This window comes from Pseudochaenichthys georgianus, chromosome 6 (genome assembly GCF_902827115.2).
Source record: "Pseudochaenichthys georgianus chromosome 6, fPseGeo1.2, whole genome shotgun sequence".
NCBI lineage: Eukaryota > Metazoa > Chordata > Actinopteri > Perciformes > Channichthyidae > Pseudochaenichthys > Pseudochaenichthys georgianus.
In genome coordinates this window covers 42,075,210-42,095,217 of record NC_047508.1, presented here as the reverse complement: position 1 = coordinate 42,095,217, position 20,008 = coordinate 42,075,210, and the positions used below count along the sequence as shown (strand labels likewise).

At 41.8% G+C, this 20,008-nt stretch overlaps 1 protein-coding gene across 1 annotated transcript in view; it reads left to right on the top strand.

The window, feature by feature from the left end:
• The window catches only part of poc1b (POC1 centriolar protein B), a 92,893-nt gene extending 87,857 nt beyond the window's left edge, over positions 1-5,036 (top strand). Inside the window, exons 12-13 of the mRNA XM_034084848.2 lie at positions 2,993-3,180; positions 4,818-5,036. Coding sequence (XP_033940739.1) covers positions 2,993-3,180; positions 4,818-4,961 — 332 coding nt within the window. The 3' untranslated portion in view covers positions 4,962-5,036. The remainder of the gene's footprint in view (positions 1-2,992; positions 3,181-4,817) is intronic.
• Positions 5,037-20,008: the final 14,972 nt, after the last annotated feature.

The following is a 20,008-nucleotide window of genomic DNA, read 5'->3' as shown; positions in this document are numbered from 1 at the left end:
ATGTAAGAAGTAGAAAGTACAGGTATTTGAGTTCAACATGTAAGAAGTAGAAAGTACAGGTATTTGAGTTCAACATGTAAGAAGTAGAAAGTACAGGTATTTGAGTTCAACATGTAAGAAGTAGAAAGTACAGGTATTTGAGTTCCAACATGTAAGAAGTAAAAGTACAGGTATTTGTGTTCAACATGTAAGAAGTAGAAAGTACAGGTATTTGAGTTCAACATGTAAGAAGTAGAAAGTACAGGTATTTGAGTTCAACATGTAAGAAGTAGAAAGTACAGGTATTTGAGTTCAACATGTAAGAAGTAGAAAGTACAGGTATTTGAGTTCACATGTAAGAAGTAGAAAGTACAGGTATTTGAGTTCAACATGTAAGAAGTAGAAAGTACAGGTATTTGAGTTCAACATGTAAGAAGTAGAAAGTACAGGTACTTGGGTTCAACATGTAAGAAGTAGAAAGTACAGGTATTTGTGTTCAACATGTAAGAAGTAGAAAGTACAGGTATTTGAGTTCAACATGTAAGAAGTAGAAAGTACAGGTATTTGAGTTCAACATGTAAGAAGTAGAAAGTACAGGTATTTGAGTTCAACATGTAAGAAGTAGAAAGTACAGGTATTTGTGTTCAAAATGTGAGAAGTAGAAAGTACAGGTATTTGAGTTCAACATGTGAGAAGTAGAAAGTACAGGTATTTGAGTTCAACATGTAAGAAGTAGAAAGTACAGGTATTTGAGTTCAACATGTTAGAAGTAGAAAGTACAGGTATTTGAGTTCAACATGTAAGAAGTAGAAAGTACAGGTATTTGTGTTCAACATGTAAGAAGTAGAAAGTACAGGTATTTGAGTTCAACATGTAAGAAGTAGAAAGTACAGGTATTTGTGTTCAAAATGTGAGAAGTAGAAAGTACAGGTATTTGAGTTCAACATGTGAGAAGTAGAAAGTACAGGTATTTGAGTTCAACATGTAAGAAGTAGAAAGTACAGGTATTGAGTTCAACATGGTAGAAAGTAGAAAGTACAGGTATTTGAGTTCAACATGTAAGAAGTAGAAAGTACAGGTATTTGGGTTCAACATGTAAGAAGTAGAAAGTACAGGTATTTGAGTTCAACATGTAAGAAGTAGAAAGTACAGGTATTTGTGTTCAAAATGTGAGAAGTAGAAAGTACAGGTATTTGTGTTCAACATGTGAGAAGTAGAAAGTACAGGTATTGGGTTCAACATGTGAGAAGTAGAAAGTACAGGTATTTGGGTTCAACATGTCAGAAGTAGAAAGTACAGGTATTTGTGTTCAACATGTAGAAGTAGAAAGTACAGGTATTTGGGTTCAACATGTCAGAAGTAGAAAGTACAGGTATTTGGGTTCAACATGTAAGAAGTAGAAAGTACAGGTATTTGAGTTCAACATGTGAGAAGTAGAAAGTACAGGTATTTGTGTTCAACATGTAAGAAGTAGAAAGTACAGGTATTTGGGTTCAACATGTAAGAAGTAGAAAGTACAGGTATTTGGGTTCAACATGTCAGAAGTAGAAAGTACAGGTATTTGGGTTCAACATGTAAGAAGTAGAAAGTACAGGTATTTGAGTTCAACATGTGAGAAGTAGAAAGTACAGGTATTTGTGTTCAACATGTGAGAAGTAGAAAGTACAGGTATTTGTGTTCAACATGTAAGAAGTAGAAAGTACAGGTATTTGTGTTCAACATGTAAGAAGTAGAAAGTACAGGTATTTGTGTTCAACATGTAAGAAGTACAAAGTACAGGTATTTGTGTTCAACATGAGAGAAGTAGAAAGTACAGGTATTTGTGTTCAACATGTAAGAAGTAGAAAGTACAGGTATTTGGGTTCAACATGTAAGAAGTAGAAAGTACAGGTATTTGGGTTCAACATGTGAGAAGTAGAAAGTACAGGTATTTGTATTCAACATGTAAGAAGTAGAAAGTACAGGTATTTGTGTTCAACATGTAAGAAGTAGAAAGTACAGGTATTTGTATTCAACATGTAAGAAGTAGAAAGTACAGGTATTTGAGTTCAACATGTAAGAAGTAGAAAGTACAGGTATTTGTGTTCAACATGTGAGAAGTAGAAAGTACAGGTATTTGTGTTCAACATGTAAGAAGTAGAAAGTACAGGTATTTGTGTTCAACATGTGAGAAGTAGAAAGTACAGGTATTTGTGTTCAACATGTAAGAAGTAGAAAGTACAGGTATTTGAGTTCAACATGTGAGAAGTAGAAAGTACAGGTATTTGTGTTCAACATGTAAGAAGTAGAAAGTACAGGTATTTGGGTTCAACATGTAAGAAGTAGAAAGTACAGGTATTTGGGTTCAACATGTCAGAAGTAGAAAGTACAGGTATTTGGGTTCAACATGTAAGAAGTAGAAAGTACAGGTATTTGAGTTCAACATGTGAGAAGTAGAAAGTACAGGTATTTGTGTTCAACATGTGAGAAGTAGAAAGTACAGGTATTTGTGTTCAACATGTAAGAAGTAGAAAGTACAGGTATTTGTGTTCAACATGTAAGAAGTAGAAAGTACAGGTATTTGTGTTCAACATGTAAGAAGTAGAAAGTACAGGTATTTGTGTTCAACATGTGAGAGTAGAAGTACAGGTATTTGTGTTCAACATGTGAGAAGTAGAAAGTACAGGTATTTGTGTTCAACATGTGAGAAGTAGAAAGTACAGGTATTTGTGTTCAACATGTAAGAAGTAGAAAGTACAGGTATTTGTGTTCAACATGTAAGAAGTAGAAAGTACAGGTATTTGAGTTCAACATGTAAGAAGTAGAAAGTACAGGTATTTGGGTTCAACATGTGAGAAGTAGAAAGTACAGGTATTTGTGTTCAACATGTAAGAAGTATAAAGTACAGGTATTTGTGTTCAACATGTAAGAAGTCAAAGTCAAAAGTCGTCAGAAAAATAAGTAGTGGAGTAAAGTGCTGATACCAGAAACATGTACTTAGTAACAACGTTTTTCTACTTCCCATCTCTGGCAGGTGGTGCCTCTGTTTGGACTGGGGGAAACGGGGGAGGAAGAGGAAGGAGAGAGGAGGAGGATGAAGAGGAGGAAGATGAGGAAGAGGAGAGAGGGCAGACCTACCCACTGGAAGTTCTCTCCGCTCCTCCCTCCAGTCTGGACTCTACCCTGCGGCACATTGTTGAACAGCTGGATATTCTCACACAGGTCAGTTTTTGAGCAAAGCAAAGCCCCAGAATGCAACTGAAACCCCCCATAATCATCATAAAGATTGAGAAGCGCCAGCAGGCTACTGGTAAAATACATTAATCCCAGTGTCAGATCACATTAACTTATCAAAAAGTCTTGGGCTGTTGTTTTTCTCTTAATAGGAGAGGTTAAAGGCAGGGTCAGGGTTATTGATCCCCTCTGTGAAACTTCCATTTTTCCATTTGAGGCCAAGTCAAATAAAGACGGCATGAAGTGAAGTCACAGCAGTGGGTTTGATGGTGTACCATGGAGCAGGCAGCACTCGTAGATAATCAGACAAAGAAAGCTAATGATTCGTCTTTCGGAAGCGGTTTGAGACTGGACGATTTTTTGACGAATGTATTTAATTTCACATTTCTTTCTTATTTTGTATTCGTTTGGGCGTTTGGGCTGGTGCATAAGCAAACAATGCAAAGTATGTCGTTTACAAAGTGGGACAACTTTTTTGGCAATGAGTTTCACCGTTTATACTAGGGCTGCACGATATATCGTGTCGTGACGATAATCGCGACATGCGCATGCGCGATATTCACATCGCGATTTTTTTCATTTAAAAAAAAAATAATTAGGCAAATGAACTCAAACACGTCATGTTACAATTATTGTTCTGCTTGCTACAAAAGGAAAACTTGCGCGGCTCTCATGTCAGGGGTTCTTGAGTGAGTGACAGCAAACCACCAATCACAATCAAATCTCCAAAGCAAACGGACCCGGTGGTCAAAGGTAAAAACACTGAATAAAGTCGTTTCATGTGTTTCTCCAGTTCGGCGCTGCTAACCGAGCTAGCTCAGCTTGTTGCTCTGAGAACTTAAGATCCAGACGTCCGTGACAAAAATCCTTAATCCGGTTAAATATAGTTAAAAAATAGCAATTGTATCATTAAAGTTCAAGAGAGGATGGTTTGCGGACAAAAAAAACTGTCTTTTCTTCAATTTCTGTATGTTTTCATATCGCTATATATATATATATATATATATATATATATATATCGCAGGGGGGAAAAATCGCAATGTCAGATTTTTCCAATATCGTGCAGACCTAGTTTATGCCAATTTTTTTTTTTACTATTTTAATATCTTCCCATTTCATTTGATGTATTCAGGAAGTATACATCACAAGTTTGCTGTGCGTTTTCTCATAAATATCCCCTCCAGATGCACGTCTACTAATTATTACGTCTCGATGTGTCCTCTATTTGGGAGCAATAGGCAGACGACGATTCACCAGTTAAAAATTGGTGCGTTTACAGTTCTTGCGATGAACTGAAACCCAATCTAGACATGAGTACTTTTTTAAATAACTGTTGATTCATGAACAAGTGAAACGTGATGAACTGTACCTCCTTCTGGACATGAGTGTTTTTAGAGAAAGGTTAAACTTTTTGGTCGAATTTAATAATCAAAACAGGCTGGTGAGTGTCTTTGTTCAGCATCAAGGCCAACATGCTGCTCGTTTGACAGAAACAACAACTCGCCTGTCTCTGAGCTCTCGTGATATTTCCAAAATGAGTGAATCCTAATTATTCTCCCTCCTCCTCCTCCTCCTCCTCCTCCTCCTCCTCCTCCTCCTCCTCCTCCTCCTCCTCAAACACAAAGACGGTGTCGGTGCTGGAGGAGCGTCTCACGCTGACGGAGGACAAGCTGAAGGAGTGTCTTCTCAACCAGTCCCAGATCCTGAAGGACGTCCAATCAGGAGAGAGGAGCCAGGAGACGGACGAATCACCTGTCCATTTCACCTGAGGACGACCTCGCCCTGCCACACACACACACACACACACACACACACACACACACACACACACACACACACACACACACACACACACACACACACACACACACACACCACACACACACACACACACACACACACACACACACACACACACACACACACACACACGCTTTAACACACACACACACATGCTGCAACACACACACACACACACACACACACACACACACACACACGCGCAATGAGTTGAACTGCTTCACCCCACGACTGCTGGACATGGGTGTGTGTTTGTGTCTGTCTGTGTGTCTAAATGTCGACCTTGGTGGTCTCTCATCTCAGGAGTCAGAGGGTTAATCAGGGGGGGGTGTGTGTGTGTGTGTGTGTGTGTGTGTGTGTGTGTGTGTGTGTGTGTGTGTGTGTGTGTGTGTGTGACCAGGATATTCTCTTTGTGTCTTTCTACACCTCTTAAGGATATCCAGCTGCACAGCCAAGCATAGTCTGGCCAAGACATTCCGTGTTTGTATGTTGGTGTGTGTGTGTGCGTATGTGTTTGTATGCGTGTGTGTGCGTATGTGTTTGTATGTGTGTATGTGTTTGTGTGTGTGTGTGTGTTTTTGGTTTTTGATATGGATGTTACGTCCAATCAGGACAGCTGCAGCTATGAAAACAGACGGTGCTTGTGTGCTCGATGACCTCTGTGTGTGAGAATGTGTGTGTTTGTGAATGTGTGTGTGAGAATGTGTGTGTGTGTGTGTGAGAATGTGTGTGTGTGTGTGTGAGAATGTGTGTGTGTTTACATGTGCAGTTGATGGCTCCTTGTTTTGGTAGCTTTAGAATGTGCTGCATATTGCCTCAAATATAATTTATATGAATAAATGAAGAACTATATTGCACCAAAGTTTGTAGTAATGTCTTTATCTCCGTCGGACAAAGGCCTGACACACATTCAGATTTTTATTTTGAATATATCACGAACAAAGTGTGACTCAGTTTACTGTGTATTACATCTACAATCTGCCCCTTTGTTTTTGAGCACGGTGGAATTCGACACGTCATGAGTTTTCACAGCCTAAATCTAATATTTCTAAATGATGATGGCATCATGTAAACAGTTAGTGTACTGTATATCTTATGAATTCTCTTTATCAAATCATGTTTTCTTTAATAATAATAATAATAATACACGAGACTTGTATAGCGGTCTTCAGGAAACTCAAAGACGCTTTGACAGAGAATAAAAAATACAAAAAAAATAAACCAAGTCATGTTATGATCTTTGATCCTCACGCCTCATAAATGGCAAAGAAAGCAACACTAACCCGTCTACACTACAGGCATCGAAAAATCTTGGAGCTGGGCGTGTTTGAAGCTTGGCGATTTTTTGCGAGTAACGCGACCAACAACCAATCACATGAATCTCCCGCCCCCGACATACGTTGCAATAGCAAAGTTAAAACGAAGTAAACTGGATATAAACTCCCCAAACAGGCGAAAACCTACCAGTTCCACCCCCTGTCTCTGCCACCTCCCTCCATGCCTGGTTCCTCCGGTTTGTATCCCGGTAATAGTTCTGGTCGTAAAGAACCGGATGATTTGCTACCGTCATTTCTCGTTTGGAATATGAGGAAATGAACTGCGGTCTGGCTCTCCCTGCTTGCACGCGGTTTGATTGGCTAGCGCTTCTACTGGCGGGATTTGCATAAACGGGATTTGATTGGCTGACGCCAGCTTCGAAAGCATCGGGAGCATCAAAAGTTGAACATTGCTCAACTTTTGATGCTCACGATGCTCCGCTCCCCACAATGCAGTTCGGCGAAGATTCAAAATCTTCTACGTCACCCCATTCAAGTGAATGGGCGAAGCGTTGAAAGCATTTTTCGATGCCTGTAGTGTAGACGGGCGTAACCCTACAATCTAATCATTGTGAGCTCTTAACTCACTCTCGATAGTACCCTTGTGTCCTCCCTTATCACCTGTCCCTCTGTGCAGAGCTTCCTCGCAGCCCCGTACCTCTCATGTGGTATTTGGTAAATGTAGTTCCTGTGACACGTGTCAAAGAGCCTCTCGTCTCCGCCGCTGACTGTGAAATGTTTTGGCTTCTGTCGCCCGGCGTGGAGACTGGAGCTGTTGCTGTTTCTCCCGCGGTGGAGACGTGGTGAGCGATGCGGTCCGGTCGGGAGGAAGCAGTAAGACAGCCACACAAAGAGGGAGCTCTCCGCCGGCTGCTGTCTGCTCTCCACACCACATCCTGCACTTCCTCTCTGGCTTCACTGGTTCCTCTCCTGCATCCTTTTCTATCTCCTAGTGACATAAAGTACTGTGGCCTCCTCCAGTTCACCCACTACCAAGAGAAGACAAGAGAAAGGTTTCAAAACACAAGATGCATTCATGGGTAAAGTAGAAAAACAGAACCTCCTGTTTCTATGTTTAGTTCATCATCACAGTCCTTTTCATCCAACAGCACACACACATATTACTTCCTTACTCGAGGGATCCTACACTTTGATTCTTCCGGTAGAAGATCCAACACTAGACGAGAAGCTAATATACGTGTCTAGTAGTTTCCTACGCTGTTGTGCTCTTCATTCTTCAATATCTTCATTGAATTATGCGCCTGAATATGCATCAAACTTATCGAAAAGTTATAATCCTTTATTGGTCCCACAGCAGGAACAGATATTATAGTACAAGGAAAAAATAAGATCGGTAGAGTAGTATCATATTAAAGGTCCCATGTCATGCTTTTCCGGTTATCGCCCGTCCCCTTGTGTGTTCTGAAGGTTTTTATGCATGTAGGGTTAGGGTTAGGGTTAAAGTAGGCTCAAAGTACATCCTGTAGCGAGTAAAACTCTAACACAGAAAATACCTCCCCAAAACGCCTCGTTGGAGATACGACATTGTCCATTTGATTCTTCAGGGTACATCATGATTTCAACCGTACCCGGAACGAAATGGACCAATCCGTGGAGCCGTTACGTTAAGCCCCCGCTGATTGGTCCAAATTGACCAATCCACGGACTTCCTCACACACTCAGTGCAGGCAGCTCTGCTGATCTCTCCTCCCTGGCTGCAGGCTGATAACAGACAGTTGGGATCTCGGTGAAATTCTCTCTGCAGACCCATTCTCACAGCGTTTATCAGCCTTTTTCTTACTCAATATCAAGCCACACTTATTGCTTTTACTTCGGCTGTGACTTTGTGTGTGCTCAGGGTGAGTTTGGCTGTGTTTCGCTAAACAAGGAAACAACACCTCCACGGAGCTCAGCGCAATTCACAACGTCCCGACTGGTCCCGACCAATCAGAGCACACTGTGCTCACAGGGAGGGGGGGGGGGCTGGAGCTATTGGAGCTACAACGAGCCGTTACAGGCAGAGAGTGAAATTCAGTGAATACACGAAGTTTACAGAGATGCTGTGAGAAACCAATGTGAGTTTGGAAAATTGCACGATATAAATCTATTCTAGTCGACCTCAACAATGGAATTATGATCAGTGGAAATGGCCATGACATGGGACCTTTAAATAAAGACGCAAACACATGTATTGGATTCCAATAAGTACACATACATGGAACAACAATAAGTAGCATCGTAAAAAGTAAGTGATATATAAATGTAATGAGGAAATCTAAGACTATAATATATATATAATGTATCTTGCTATAGTTCTGGTCTTCGTTTTGGGGTATGGTTTCTTTGGGTTGTGTACTGAATTCGGCAAGATATCTAAATTAGAGGAAAGTGAATGGCAATACTCCATTTCTTTAAGGGCATATCACGTTGTCTTGGAAACACTGAGCTAACATTGTTTTGTCAACAGGTGTTTCCGGGGTCAAGCCGTTTAATGTCAAGCTCCACTTTGAACAGATAAGAGGCGCTTGTTTCAATTCTGATTTATAAGACTGTATATGGACCGTTCTTGTTAAAGTCACTCCTCGTGAAGAAATACATTGGTCCTGTGTTTTTGAAACTCAAGAACTCACTCACACTCTCGTCTGTGTACAAAAGCAGGAAAGAGAGATCACGAGAACATTTAACAACCAATCTCCACCGTCACTTCCACTTCGATCTCATTAAGTGCACACAGGCCTTACTTTACAGTGCAAACGCCAGCGTGGTGTGTGTGTGTGTGTGTGTGTGTGTGTGTGTGTGTGTGTGTGTGTGTGTGTGTGTGTGTGTGTGTGTGTGTGTGTGTGTGTGTGTGTGTGTGTGTGTGTGTGTGTGTGTGTGTGTGTGTGTGTGTGTGTGTGTGTGTGTGTGTGTGTGTGTGTGTGTGTGTGTGTGTGTGTGTGTGTGTGTGTGTGTGTGTGTTAATGCGTTGTGAACACGATCCAATAACCTGTTAATAGCTTCCTGGAGGCGGAGGAGCTCTCTGTTGATATCGAGGAAGGAGCTTGGTTGTTTACTCTCCGCAACGCATGCTAACGGTTTACTGCTGACCTTTGTTTGTTTGTTTTTATTTTGTTTTCCTTGAGTTATCACCTGTGGGAACATTGTTGTCATATCTTAGATGTGTTTCTTAACATCTGATGTGATATCAGTTATCTGTCATGCGTCTGGTCTGAGCTTCTGAAAAAAATATAATCTTTCATTTTGTTCGTGTAAAAGGTCAGTTTACCCAAAATGTAGGATGTTTTTCCTCTTATCTCGGGCCGTGCCTGTTGTTGTCTTTTGTCAAGGATTTGAGCTATCATCCTTTTCTCTGATTAAAATGTATCTGCGGTGTTTACAGCATTGAAAACTGTTTATCCAGAAAAACAATTCCCCTGTTAATGTACACATTTGATTAAAAACAGATTTGTATTGGAACTGGGCGACTGTGGCTGCGAGGAAGTGCGCTCGATCCCAGCCCATATCGATGTATCCTTGGGCAAGATACTTAAAGGGGACCTATCATGCAAAATGCACTTTGTGATGTCTTTAATACATAATTATTACATGGTTTAGTTGAATACTCGATTCTGATTGGTCAATTCAGAACACGTGACACGTTGTTAATACCGAACAGACAGACCGCTGTCAAGGACTTATTGACCGTTGTTAAGGACGCTCACATCTTCAGAAAGAAGTCCGGTCGATTTAACTGTATACAGTTGGGCCGAAAAGCAAACTGCATGCAGTTTCAATCAATCAATCAATCAATCAATCAATCAATCAATCAATCAATCAATCAATCAATCAATGTTTATTTATATAGCCCAATATCACAAATGTTACATTTGTCTCAGTGGTCTTCACAGTGTGTACAGAATATCAGTATGACAATACGACACCCTCTGTCCTTAGACCCTCTGTCCTTAGACCCTCACATCGTACAAGGAAAAACTTCCGAAGAAAACCCACAGTTTAAGGGGAACATGGGAGAAACCTCAGGGAGAGCCACAGAGGAGGGATCCCTCTCCCAGGACGGACAGACGTGCAATAGATGCCGTGTGTAAATTGAAAAGATAATACATTTGCAACATAGTTTGCTTTTCGAACTGGGACATGAAAAACAGCGGAGAAGTAACGGGGCAGAAACCCTCCTTTTTACGCAGCGGTCCAGACATAGACATCAACCGGCGACACATATTCAGTGTGCAGTTCCTTTGGCATTAGGGCAGGGATATCAAGATACTTTCCAAGGTTTGACATCATGAATTGTGCTACTTTTAAAGCAAGGAGCGATGTTTTCAAATCTGTAATCAAAAAGCTCCGCCTTCCTGCCATTGCTACGTTTTTCAAACGGTAACAACGGACTATTTTTCTTAGCGGATGCATGTCAATTTAAATCAATACATACAACTATTTTCTAAATCAATAAAAACATTTTCTAAATCCATAAAAGCATTTCAATTAATATTGGGAGTCATGTCGTTACTTTGTTTAGAATGTGGCCATGTAATAAGCGGGATAATGTGCAGCGACTTGGTCATTATCCACATGTGTCCGCGGTGCGTCGGGGAACTCACGCAGCGTCAGAAAATAAAACCCTCTCTCTTTTCCTCCGTACCCAAATCTTTTAAAAACAGGGGTACAACGAGCGGATACAGATTTAATGCCGATATGATGTAATTTCAGATGGTGGACCCACAGAAAGTTGCTATCAGAAACAATGCCTGACGTGTTTTGGACGTAATCTCGTTTTTGTTTACATTAGCAGAGCCTGCTAGCACTCAGAGCTAAACTGCACTGAAGAGCACATCTGTTTAAAAAGCAGGAAATACAAAAAGATCTCACCTTGTGGTAAACCTCAGAGAGAGAAACATTTGAGCTCCATACTATTTCAGAAATAATCATTGATGTGGTTTAGAACAGGATGGCGTTTTATCACAGCAGAATTTAACTTTATCTCCGGTAGAATTCTGATCAGGCATTAGCTCCGCCTCCTCTTATTTATTTTTGTCAAGCTAAGGACCCAAAATCTGCGTTTCTCTAACAGGGCTGCCAAAGAGGGGTATGAGCAGTATGAGGCATGGCTACAACGGGGGATCTGTTGTAGCCATGTTTTGTATAGGTATGGCCCTACAATATATATTTCAAATATATGCTCTGTATGAATGGGTGAATGTAAAGCACTTTATAAGTAGCCTACAGTCCATTTACCATTTACTTTCTAACAAAGACAATTAAGTAAGTGAAGCGAAAAAAATGTCTTTGTTTCTTTTAAAGCTGTTTTTATACTTGGACTAGGAACAAAATTCAACTTATATAACATATATACATTTCTGCTTTCAAAAGCTAATCATTGAACCTCCCCCCTCTCTGTGTTTACCATCATCTCACCCCACATGGTGAAGTTGTTTCGGCACAAGAAGGAAGACAAACATTATCTTTAGCTCCCAACTGAGTCAACAGACCTTCTTCTGTTCTCTGCCGCTTCCTGTCTGTCCCTGAAAAACCGGAGGATTATCTTTTTTTCAGAAGGTATACAAGGGGGAGGAGGAGGAGGGGGAGGGAGTGGAAAGAGAACGAAGAAGAGGAGGAGGAAGAAGACCCGACACTCACGCTTATTGAGTTACAGTGAGTCTCACTCTGAACTCAGGATATGGCCTTAACAATAATTGATTGTAGTTTATGTACTCTGCACACACACACACACACACACGCACCACACACACACACACACACACACACACACACACACACACACACACACACACACACCACACCTGTTCAAATATGTGCAGTAGGGACAGGTAAACAGTGAAACCTGCACACTGTCCAACTAATAGCCCCTATATTTGTTTTTTTTATGTCGCTGTTTGACTTTTCCACGACTGGGAAACGCCTCCTGTTTGCCAAAAGGGTTTATCAGCCGGCTTCCGTTGACTCGCTCGTAAAACAAAACAGGTTTTCTCTTTTTTACATGATTTGTAGTTAAAGTTCTTACTGCTGATCTGGTGACATTAAATCCTGGTTTTCCTAACACGTGCACAGGATGTTAAAGTCTAACACATACAGTATTTTATGATATGCACCTGGACAGGGCCGGACTGGGACAATAAGTCAGGCCGGGAGTTATACACCCAGCCAGGCCACTACCAGTTTTTTTGTGCCATTTTGCTGGATCTATTTGTCAATATTTACAGCGTTGCTGCCCGTAGTGATAGCCCTATAGTTTAAATCTACTACCCAAAAATAAACATATGGACATGGGTCACTATTTAAAAAAATGTGAAAATCTATTTAGGAATCTATTCATGTGAACATATTTTAAGTGGAGGTGGACCTCAAATCCTCTAATGCACCCCCGGTAATATTATTTTGTTAAATGCATCAATCTGGTGCATTTTGAGGGGGAAATAAAGAGACTAGATGGAAACACCCATATGAAACAGAACTATATGCATTTAAATAATCATAAAATCATAAGAACATGGCCATAACCAATAACATACCATATCCAATATTTAAAAACATTTGAACGTGTTTATTTATTTGTTTTTGGTTCATTTATAGTTGTGAGTGTGCCTGGGCTCCTGAACCAGCCTCTCCTGTCTCCCTCCTCTCCCCCTCTCCCCTCTCCCCCTCTCCCTCCTCTCCCTCTCTCCCCCTGTTCCTCTTTGAGGCAGAAGCAAAGACTAGTTTTAGCTCTCAACAAGTTTATCTTACCTTTTTTCACCTTGCTAACTTTTTTTTAATTATTATTCATGCATATTTTACTAATCACTCCCCCCTCAAATGGAAATATGTGTTTACATAAATGGTGACCAAACCGTTTGAGACCTACTGAGATAACTTAGACTAAGTTAACTATCTAAGCACTCAGAGTCCTTTACCTCACCAGCACCTGAGCTGAGGTTATCAGCCTCTCAGTCTGACTGGAGAGGACTCTCCTCCACCTTGTTGTTGAAACAGCTCCTTATATCCGTTAGCGCAGCTAGCTAGCACCAGATGCTAACAGCAACAATACACGTAACCGGTGCGCACACTCTCTCTCTCTCGCTCGCTGGAGCCACACACACACACCCTCCCGAGCTTGAATGACACACAGAGACCAATCGAGGGCTTTAGTGTATGATCTGTATGAAAGTGGCCATGTCGGCAGGCCACATCATGGAGACAGCCAGTCACCCTCTGTGAGGCAGAGTCAGACCCACATTTGCGCAGCGTTGCGTTCACAATACATACATACAAAAAAAATCCTCAGGTCCTCCCGATGGCCAGTCCGGCCTGGACCTGGACCTGGAGCTGAACTGCTGTGAGAAACGGGAGATTATGTTTGACCTGCCTTAAGCATCCTAGCACACATATGTTTGGGAAAGTGCACCCTAAAAATGCAAGGAGTGGTTGGTGATATTAAATTCCAATGTCATTGATTACATCCTAATTCAGGAAAAGAATGCTTTTAAGTTATTTTTGTGACATTGGACACTCAAATTATGAATTACAGTACAAAATGAGTCCTGGAAACTTAAAGGTCACCTATCATGCTATTTTTAGGCAATGGCACAGGTCTCTCAGATATATACAAATATAAAAAAACATGTCTATGAAGTGTTTTGCTCAAAATACCGAACAGATCACCCATTAGCCATGCCTCATATCCCTCTGTTTCACTTCCTGTTTCAAAAGTGCTGATTTGGGAATAAAGCAACATTGATAGAAATAAAAAAGGGACATGCGGGACCCGGCAGCTACCGTCTAAACTAAATGCTGCCGTGATGAAACGCCATATCATGGATTATCAAGGATCTGAAACAGTCTGGAGCTCAAAGGCTTTCTCTCTTGCCGGTTACACCACAAGGTGAGTTCCTTATATAGTTAAAAAATAGCAATTGTATCATTAAAGTTCAAGAGAGGATGGTTTGCGGACAAAAAAAACTGTCTTTTCTTCAATTTCTGTATGTTTTCATATCGCTATATATATATATATATATATATATATATATATATCGCAGGGGGGAAAAATCGCAATGTCAGATTTTTCCAATATCGTGCAGACCTAGTTTATGCCAATTTTTTTTTTACTATTTTAATATCTTCCCATTTCATTTGATGTATTCAGGAAGTATACATCACAAGTTTGCTGTGCGTTTTCTCAAATATCCCCTCCAGATGCACGTCTACTAATTATTACGTCTCGATGTGTCCTCTATTTGGGAGCAATAGGCAGACGACGATTCACCAGTTAAAAATTGGTGCGTTTACAGTTCTTGCGATGAACTGAAACCCAATCTAGACATGAGTACTTTTTAAATAACTGTTGATTCATGAACAAGTGAAACGTGATGAACTGTACCTCCTTCTGGACATGAGTGTTTTTAGAGAAAGGTTAAACTTTTTGGTCGAATTTAATAATCAAAACAGGCTGGTGAGTGTCTTTGTTCAGCATCAAGGCCAACATGCTGCTCGTTTGACAGAAACAACAACTCGCCTGTCTCTGAGCTCTCGTGATATTTCCAAAATGAGTGAATCCTAATTTCTCCCTCCTCCTCCTCCTCCTCCTCCTCCTCCTCCTCCTCCTCCTCCTCCTCCTCCTCCTCCTCAAACACAAAGACGGTGTCGGTGCTGGAGGAGCGTCTCACGCTGACGGAGGACAAGCTGAAGGAGTGTCTTCTCAACCAGTCCCAGATCCTGAAGGACGTCCAATCAGGAGAGAGGAGCCAGGAGACGGACGAATCACCTGTCCATTTCACCTGAGGACGACCTCGCCCTGCCACACACACACACACACACACACACACACACACACACACACCACACACACACACACACACACACACACACACACACACACACACACACACACACACACAACACACACACACCACACACACACACACACACACACACACCCACAGCTACTAAACACACACACACACATGTCTGCAACACACACACACACACACACACACACACACCACACACACGCGCAATGAGTTGAACTGCTTCACCCCACGACTGCTGGACATGGGTGTGTGTTTGTGTCGTCTGTGTGTCTAAATGTCGACCTTGGTGGTCTCTCATCTCAGGAGTCAGAGGGTTAATCAGGGGGGGGTGTGTGTGTGTGTGTGTGTGTGTGTGTGTGTGTGTGTGTGTGTGTGTGTGTGTGTGTGGACCAGGATATTCTCTTTGTGTCTTTCTACACCTCTTAAGGATATCCAGCTGCACAGCCAAGCATAGTCTGGCCAAGACATTCCGTGTTTGTATGTTGGTGTGTGTGTGTGTGTGTGTGTGTGTATGCGTGTGTGTGCGTATGTGTTTGTATGTGTGTATGTGTTTGTGTGTGTGTGTGTGTTTTTGGTTTTTGATATGGATGTTACGGTCCAATCAGGACAGCTGCAGCTATGAAAACAGACGGTGCTTGTGTGCTCGATGACCTCTGTGTGTGAGAATGTGTGTGTTTGTGAATGTGTGTGTGAGAATGTGTGTGTGTGTGTGTGAGAATGTGTGTGTGTGTGTGTGAGAATGTGTGTGTGTTTACATGTGCAGTTGATGGCTCCTTGTTTTGGTAGCTTTAGAATGTGCTGCATATTGCCTCAAATATAATTTATATGAATAAATGAAGAACTATATTGCACCAAAGTTTGTAGTAATGTCTTTATCTCCGTCGGACAAGGCCTGACACACATTCAGATTTTTATTTGAATATATCACGAACAAAGTGTGACTCAGTTTACTGTGTATTACATCTACAATCTGCCCCTTTGTTTTTGAGCACGGTGGAATTCGACACGTCATGAGTTTTCACAGCCTAAATCTAATATTTCTAAATGATGATGGCATCATGTAAACAGTTAGTGTACTGTATATCTTATGAATTCTCTTTATCAAATCATGTTTCTTAATAATAATAATAATAATACACGAGACTTGTATAGCGGTCTTCAGGAAACTCAAAGACCGCTTTGACAGAGAATAAAAAATACAAAAAAAATAAACCAAGTCATGTTATGATCTTTGATCCTCACGCCTCATAAATGGCAAAGAAAGCAACACTAACCCATCTACATACAGCATCGAAAAATCTTGGAGCTGGGCGTGTCTGAAGCTTGGCGATTTTTTGCGAGTAACGCGACCAACAACCAATCACATGAATCTCCCGCCCCCGACATACGTTGCAATAGCAAAGTTAAAACGAAGTAAACTGGATATAAACTCCCAAACAGGCGAAAACCTACCAGTTCCACCCCCTGTCTCTGCCACCTCCCTTCATGCCTGGTTCCTCCGGTTGTATCCCGGTAATAGTTCTGGTCGTAAAGAACCGGATGATTTGCTACCGTCATTTCTCGTTTGGAATATGAGGAAATGAACTGCGGTCTGGCTCTCCCTGCTTGCACGCGGTTTGATTGGCTAGCGCTTCTACTGGCGGGATTTGCATAAACGGGATTTGATTGGCTGACGCCAGCTTCGAAAGCATCGGGAGCATCAAAAGTTGAACATTGCTCAACTTTTGATGCTCACGATGCTCCGCTCCCCACAATGCAGTTCGGCGAAGATTCAAAATCTTCTACGTCACCCCATTCAAGTGAATGGGCGAAGCGTTGAAAGCATTTTTCGATGCCTGTAGTGTAGACGGGCGTAACCCTACAATCTAATCATTGTGAGCTCTTAACTCACTCTCGATAGTACCCTTGTGTCCTCCCTTATCACCTGTCCCTCTGTGCAGAGCTTCCTCGCAGCCCCGTACCTCTCATGTGGTATTTGGTAAATGTAGTTTCCTGTGACACGTGTCAAAGAGCCTCTCGTCTCCGCCGCTGACTGTGAAATGTTTTGGCTTCTGTCGCCCGGCGTGGAGACTGGAGCTGTTGCTGTTTCTCCCGCGGTGGAGACGTGGTGAGCGATGCGGTCCGGTCGGAGGAAGCAGTAAGACAGCCACACAAGAGGGAGCTCTCCGCCGGCTGCTGTCTGCTCTCCACACCACATCCTGCACTTCCTCTCTGGCTTCACTGGTTCCTCTCCTGCATCCTTTTCTATCTCCTAGTGACATAAAGTACTGTGGCCTCCTCCAGTTCACCCACTACCAAGAGAAGACAAGAGAAAGGTTTCAAAACACAAGATGCATTCATGGGTAAAGTAGAAAAACAGAACCTCCTGTTTCTATGTTTAGTTCATCATCACAGTCCTTTTCATCCAACAGCACACACACATATACTTCCTACTCGAGGGATCCTACACTTTGATTCTTCCGGTAGAAGATCCAACACTAGACGAGAAGCTAATATACGTGTCTAGTAGTTTCCTACGCTGTTGTGCTCTTCATTCTTCAATATCTTCATTGAATTATGCGCCTGAATATGCATCAAACTTATCGAAAAGTTATAATCCTTTATTGGTCCCACAGCAGGAACAGATATTATAGTACAAGGAAAAAATAAGATCGGTAGAGTAGTATCATATTAAAGGTCCCATGTCATGCTTTTCCGGTTATCGCCCGTCCCCTTGTGTGTTCTGAAGGTTTTTATGCATGTAGGGTTAGGGTTAAAGTAGGCTCAAAGTACATCCTGTAGCGAGTAAAACTCTAACACAGAAAATACCTCCCCAAAACGCCTCGTTGGAGATACGACATTGTCCATTTGATTCTTCAGGGTACATCATGATTTCAACCGTACCCGGAACGAAATGGACCAATCCGTGGAGCCGTTACGTTAAGCCCCCGCTGATTGGTCCAAATTGACCAATCCACGGACTTCCTCACACACTCAGTGCAGGCAGCTCTGCTGATCTCTCCTCCCTGGCTGCAGGCTGATAACAGACAGTTGGGATCTCGGTGAAATTCTCTCTGCAGACCCATTCTCACAGCGTTTATCAGCCTTTTTCTTACTCAATATCAAGCCACACTTATTGCTTTTACTTCGGCTGTGACTTTGTGTGTGCTCAGGGTGAGTTTGCTGTGTTTCGCTAAACAAGGAAACAACACCTCCACGGAGCTCAGCGCAATTCACAACGTCCCGACGGGTCCCGACCAATCAGAGCACACTGTGCTCACAGGGAGGGGGGGGGGGCTGGAGCTATTGGAGCTACAACGAGCCGTTACAGGCAGAGAGTGAAATTCAGTGAATACACGAAGTTTACAGAGATGCTGTGAGAAACCAATGTGAGTTTGGAAAATTGCACGATATAAATCTATTCTAGTCGACCTCAACAATGGAATTATGATCAGTGGAAATGGCCATGACATGGGACCTTTAAATAAAGACGCAAACACATGTATTGGATTCCAATAAGTACACATACATGGAACAACAATAAGTAGCATCGTAAAAAGTAAGTGATATATAAATGTAATGAGGAAATCTAAGACTATAATATATATTAATGTATCTTGCTATAGTTCTGGTCTTCGTTTTGGGGTATGGTTTCTTTGGGTTGTGTACTGAATTCGGCAAGATATCTAAATTAGAGGAAAGTGAATGGCAATACTCCATTTCTTTAAGGGCATATCACGTTGTCTTGGAAACACTGAGCTAACATTGTTTTGTCAACAGGTGTTTCCGGGGGTCAAGCCGTTTAATGTCAAGCTCCACTTTGAACAGATAAGAGGCGCTTGTTTTCAATTCTGATTTATAAGACTGTATATGGACCGTTCTTGTTAAAGTCACTCCTCGTGAAGAAATACATTGGTCCTGTGTTTTTGAAACTCAAGAACTCACCTCACACTCTCGTCTGTGTACAAAAGCAGGAAAAGAGAGATCACGAGAGAACATTTAACAACCAATCTCCACCGTCACTTCCACTTCGATCTCAATTAGTGCACACAAGGCCTTACTTTACAGTGCAAACGCACGGGTGTGTGTGTGTGTGTGTGTGTGGTGTGTGTGTGTGTGTGGTGTGTGTGTGTGTGTGTGTGTGTGTGTGTGTGGTGTGTGTGTGTGTGTGTGTGTGTGTGTGTGTGTGTGTGTGTAGTGTGTGTGTGTGTGTGTGTGGTTTGTTGTGTGTGTGTGTGTGTGTGTGTGTGTGTGTGTGTGTGTGTGTGTGTGTGTGTTAATGCGTTGTGCACACGATCCCATACCTGTTAATAGCTTCCTGGAGGCGGAGGAGCTCTCTGTTGATATCGAGGAAGGAGCTTGGTTTGTTTACTCTCCGCAACGCATGCTAACGGTTTACTGCTGACCTTTGTTTGTTGTTTTTATTTTGTTTTCCTTGAGTTATCACCTGTGGGAACATTGTTGTCATATCTTAGATGTGTTTCTTAACATCTGATGTGATATCAGTTATCTGTCATGCGTCTGGTCCTGAGCTTCTGAAAAAAATATAATCTTTCATTTGTTCGTGGAGAAAGGTCAGTTTACACCAAACTGTAGGATGTTTTTCCTCTTATCTCGGGCCGTGCCTGTTGTTGTCTTTGTCATGATTTGAGCTATCATCCTTTCTCTTTGATTAAAATGTACTTGCGGTGTTTACAGCATTGAAAACTGTTTATCCAGGAAAAACAATTCCCCTGTTAATGTACACATTTGATTAAAAACAGATTTGTATTGGAACTGGGCGACTGTGGCTGCGAGGAAGTGCGCTCGATCCCAGCCCATATCGATGTATCCTTGGGGCAAGATACTTAAAGGGGACCCTATCATTGCAAAATGCACTTTGTGATGTCTTTAATACATAATTATTACATGGTTTAGTTG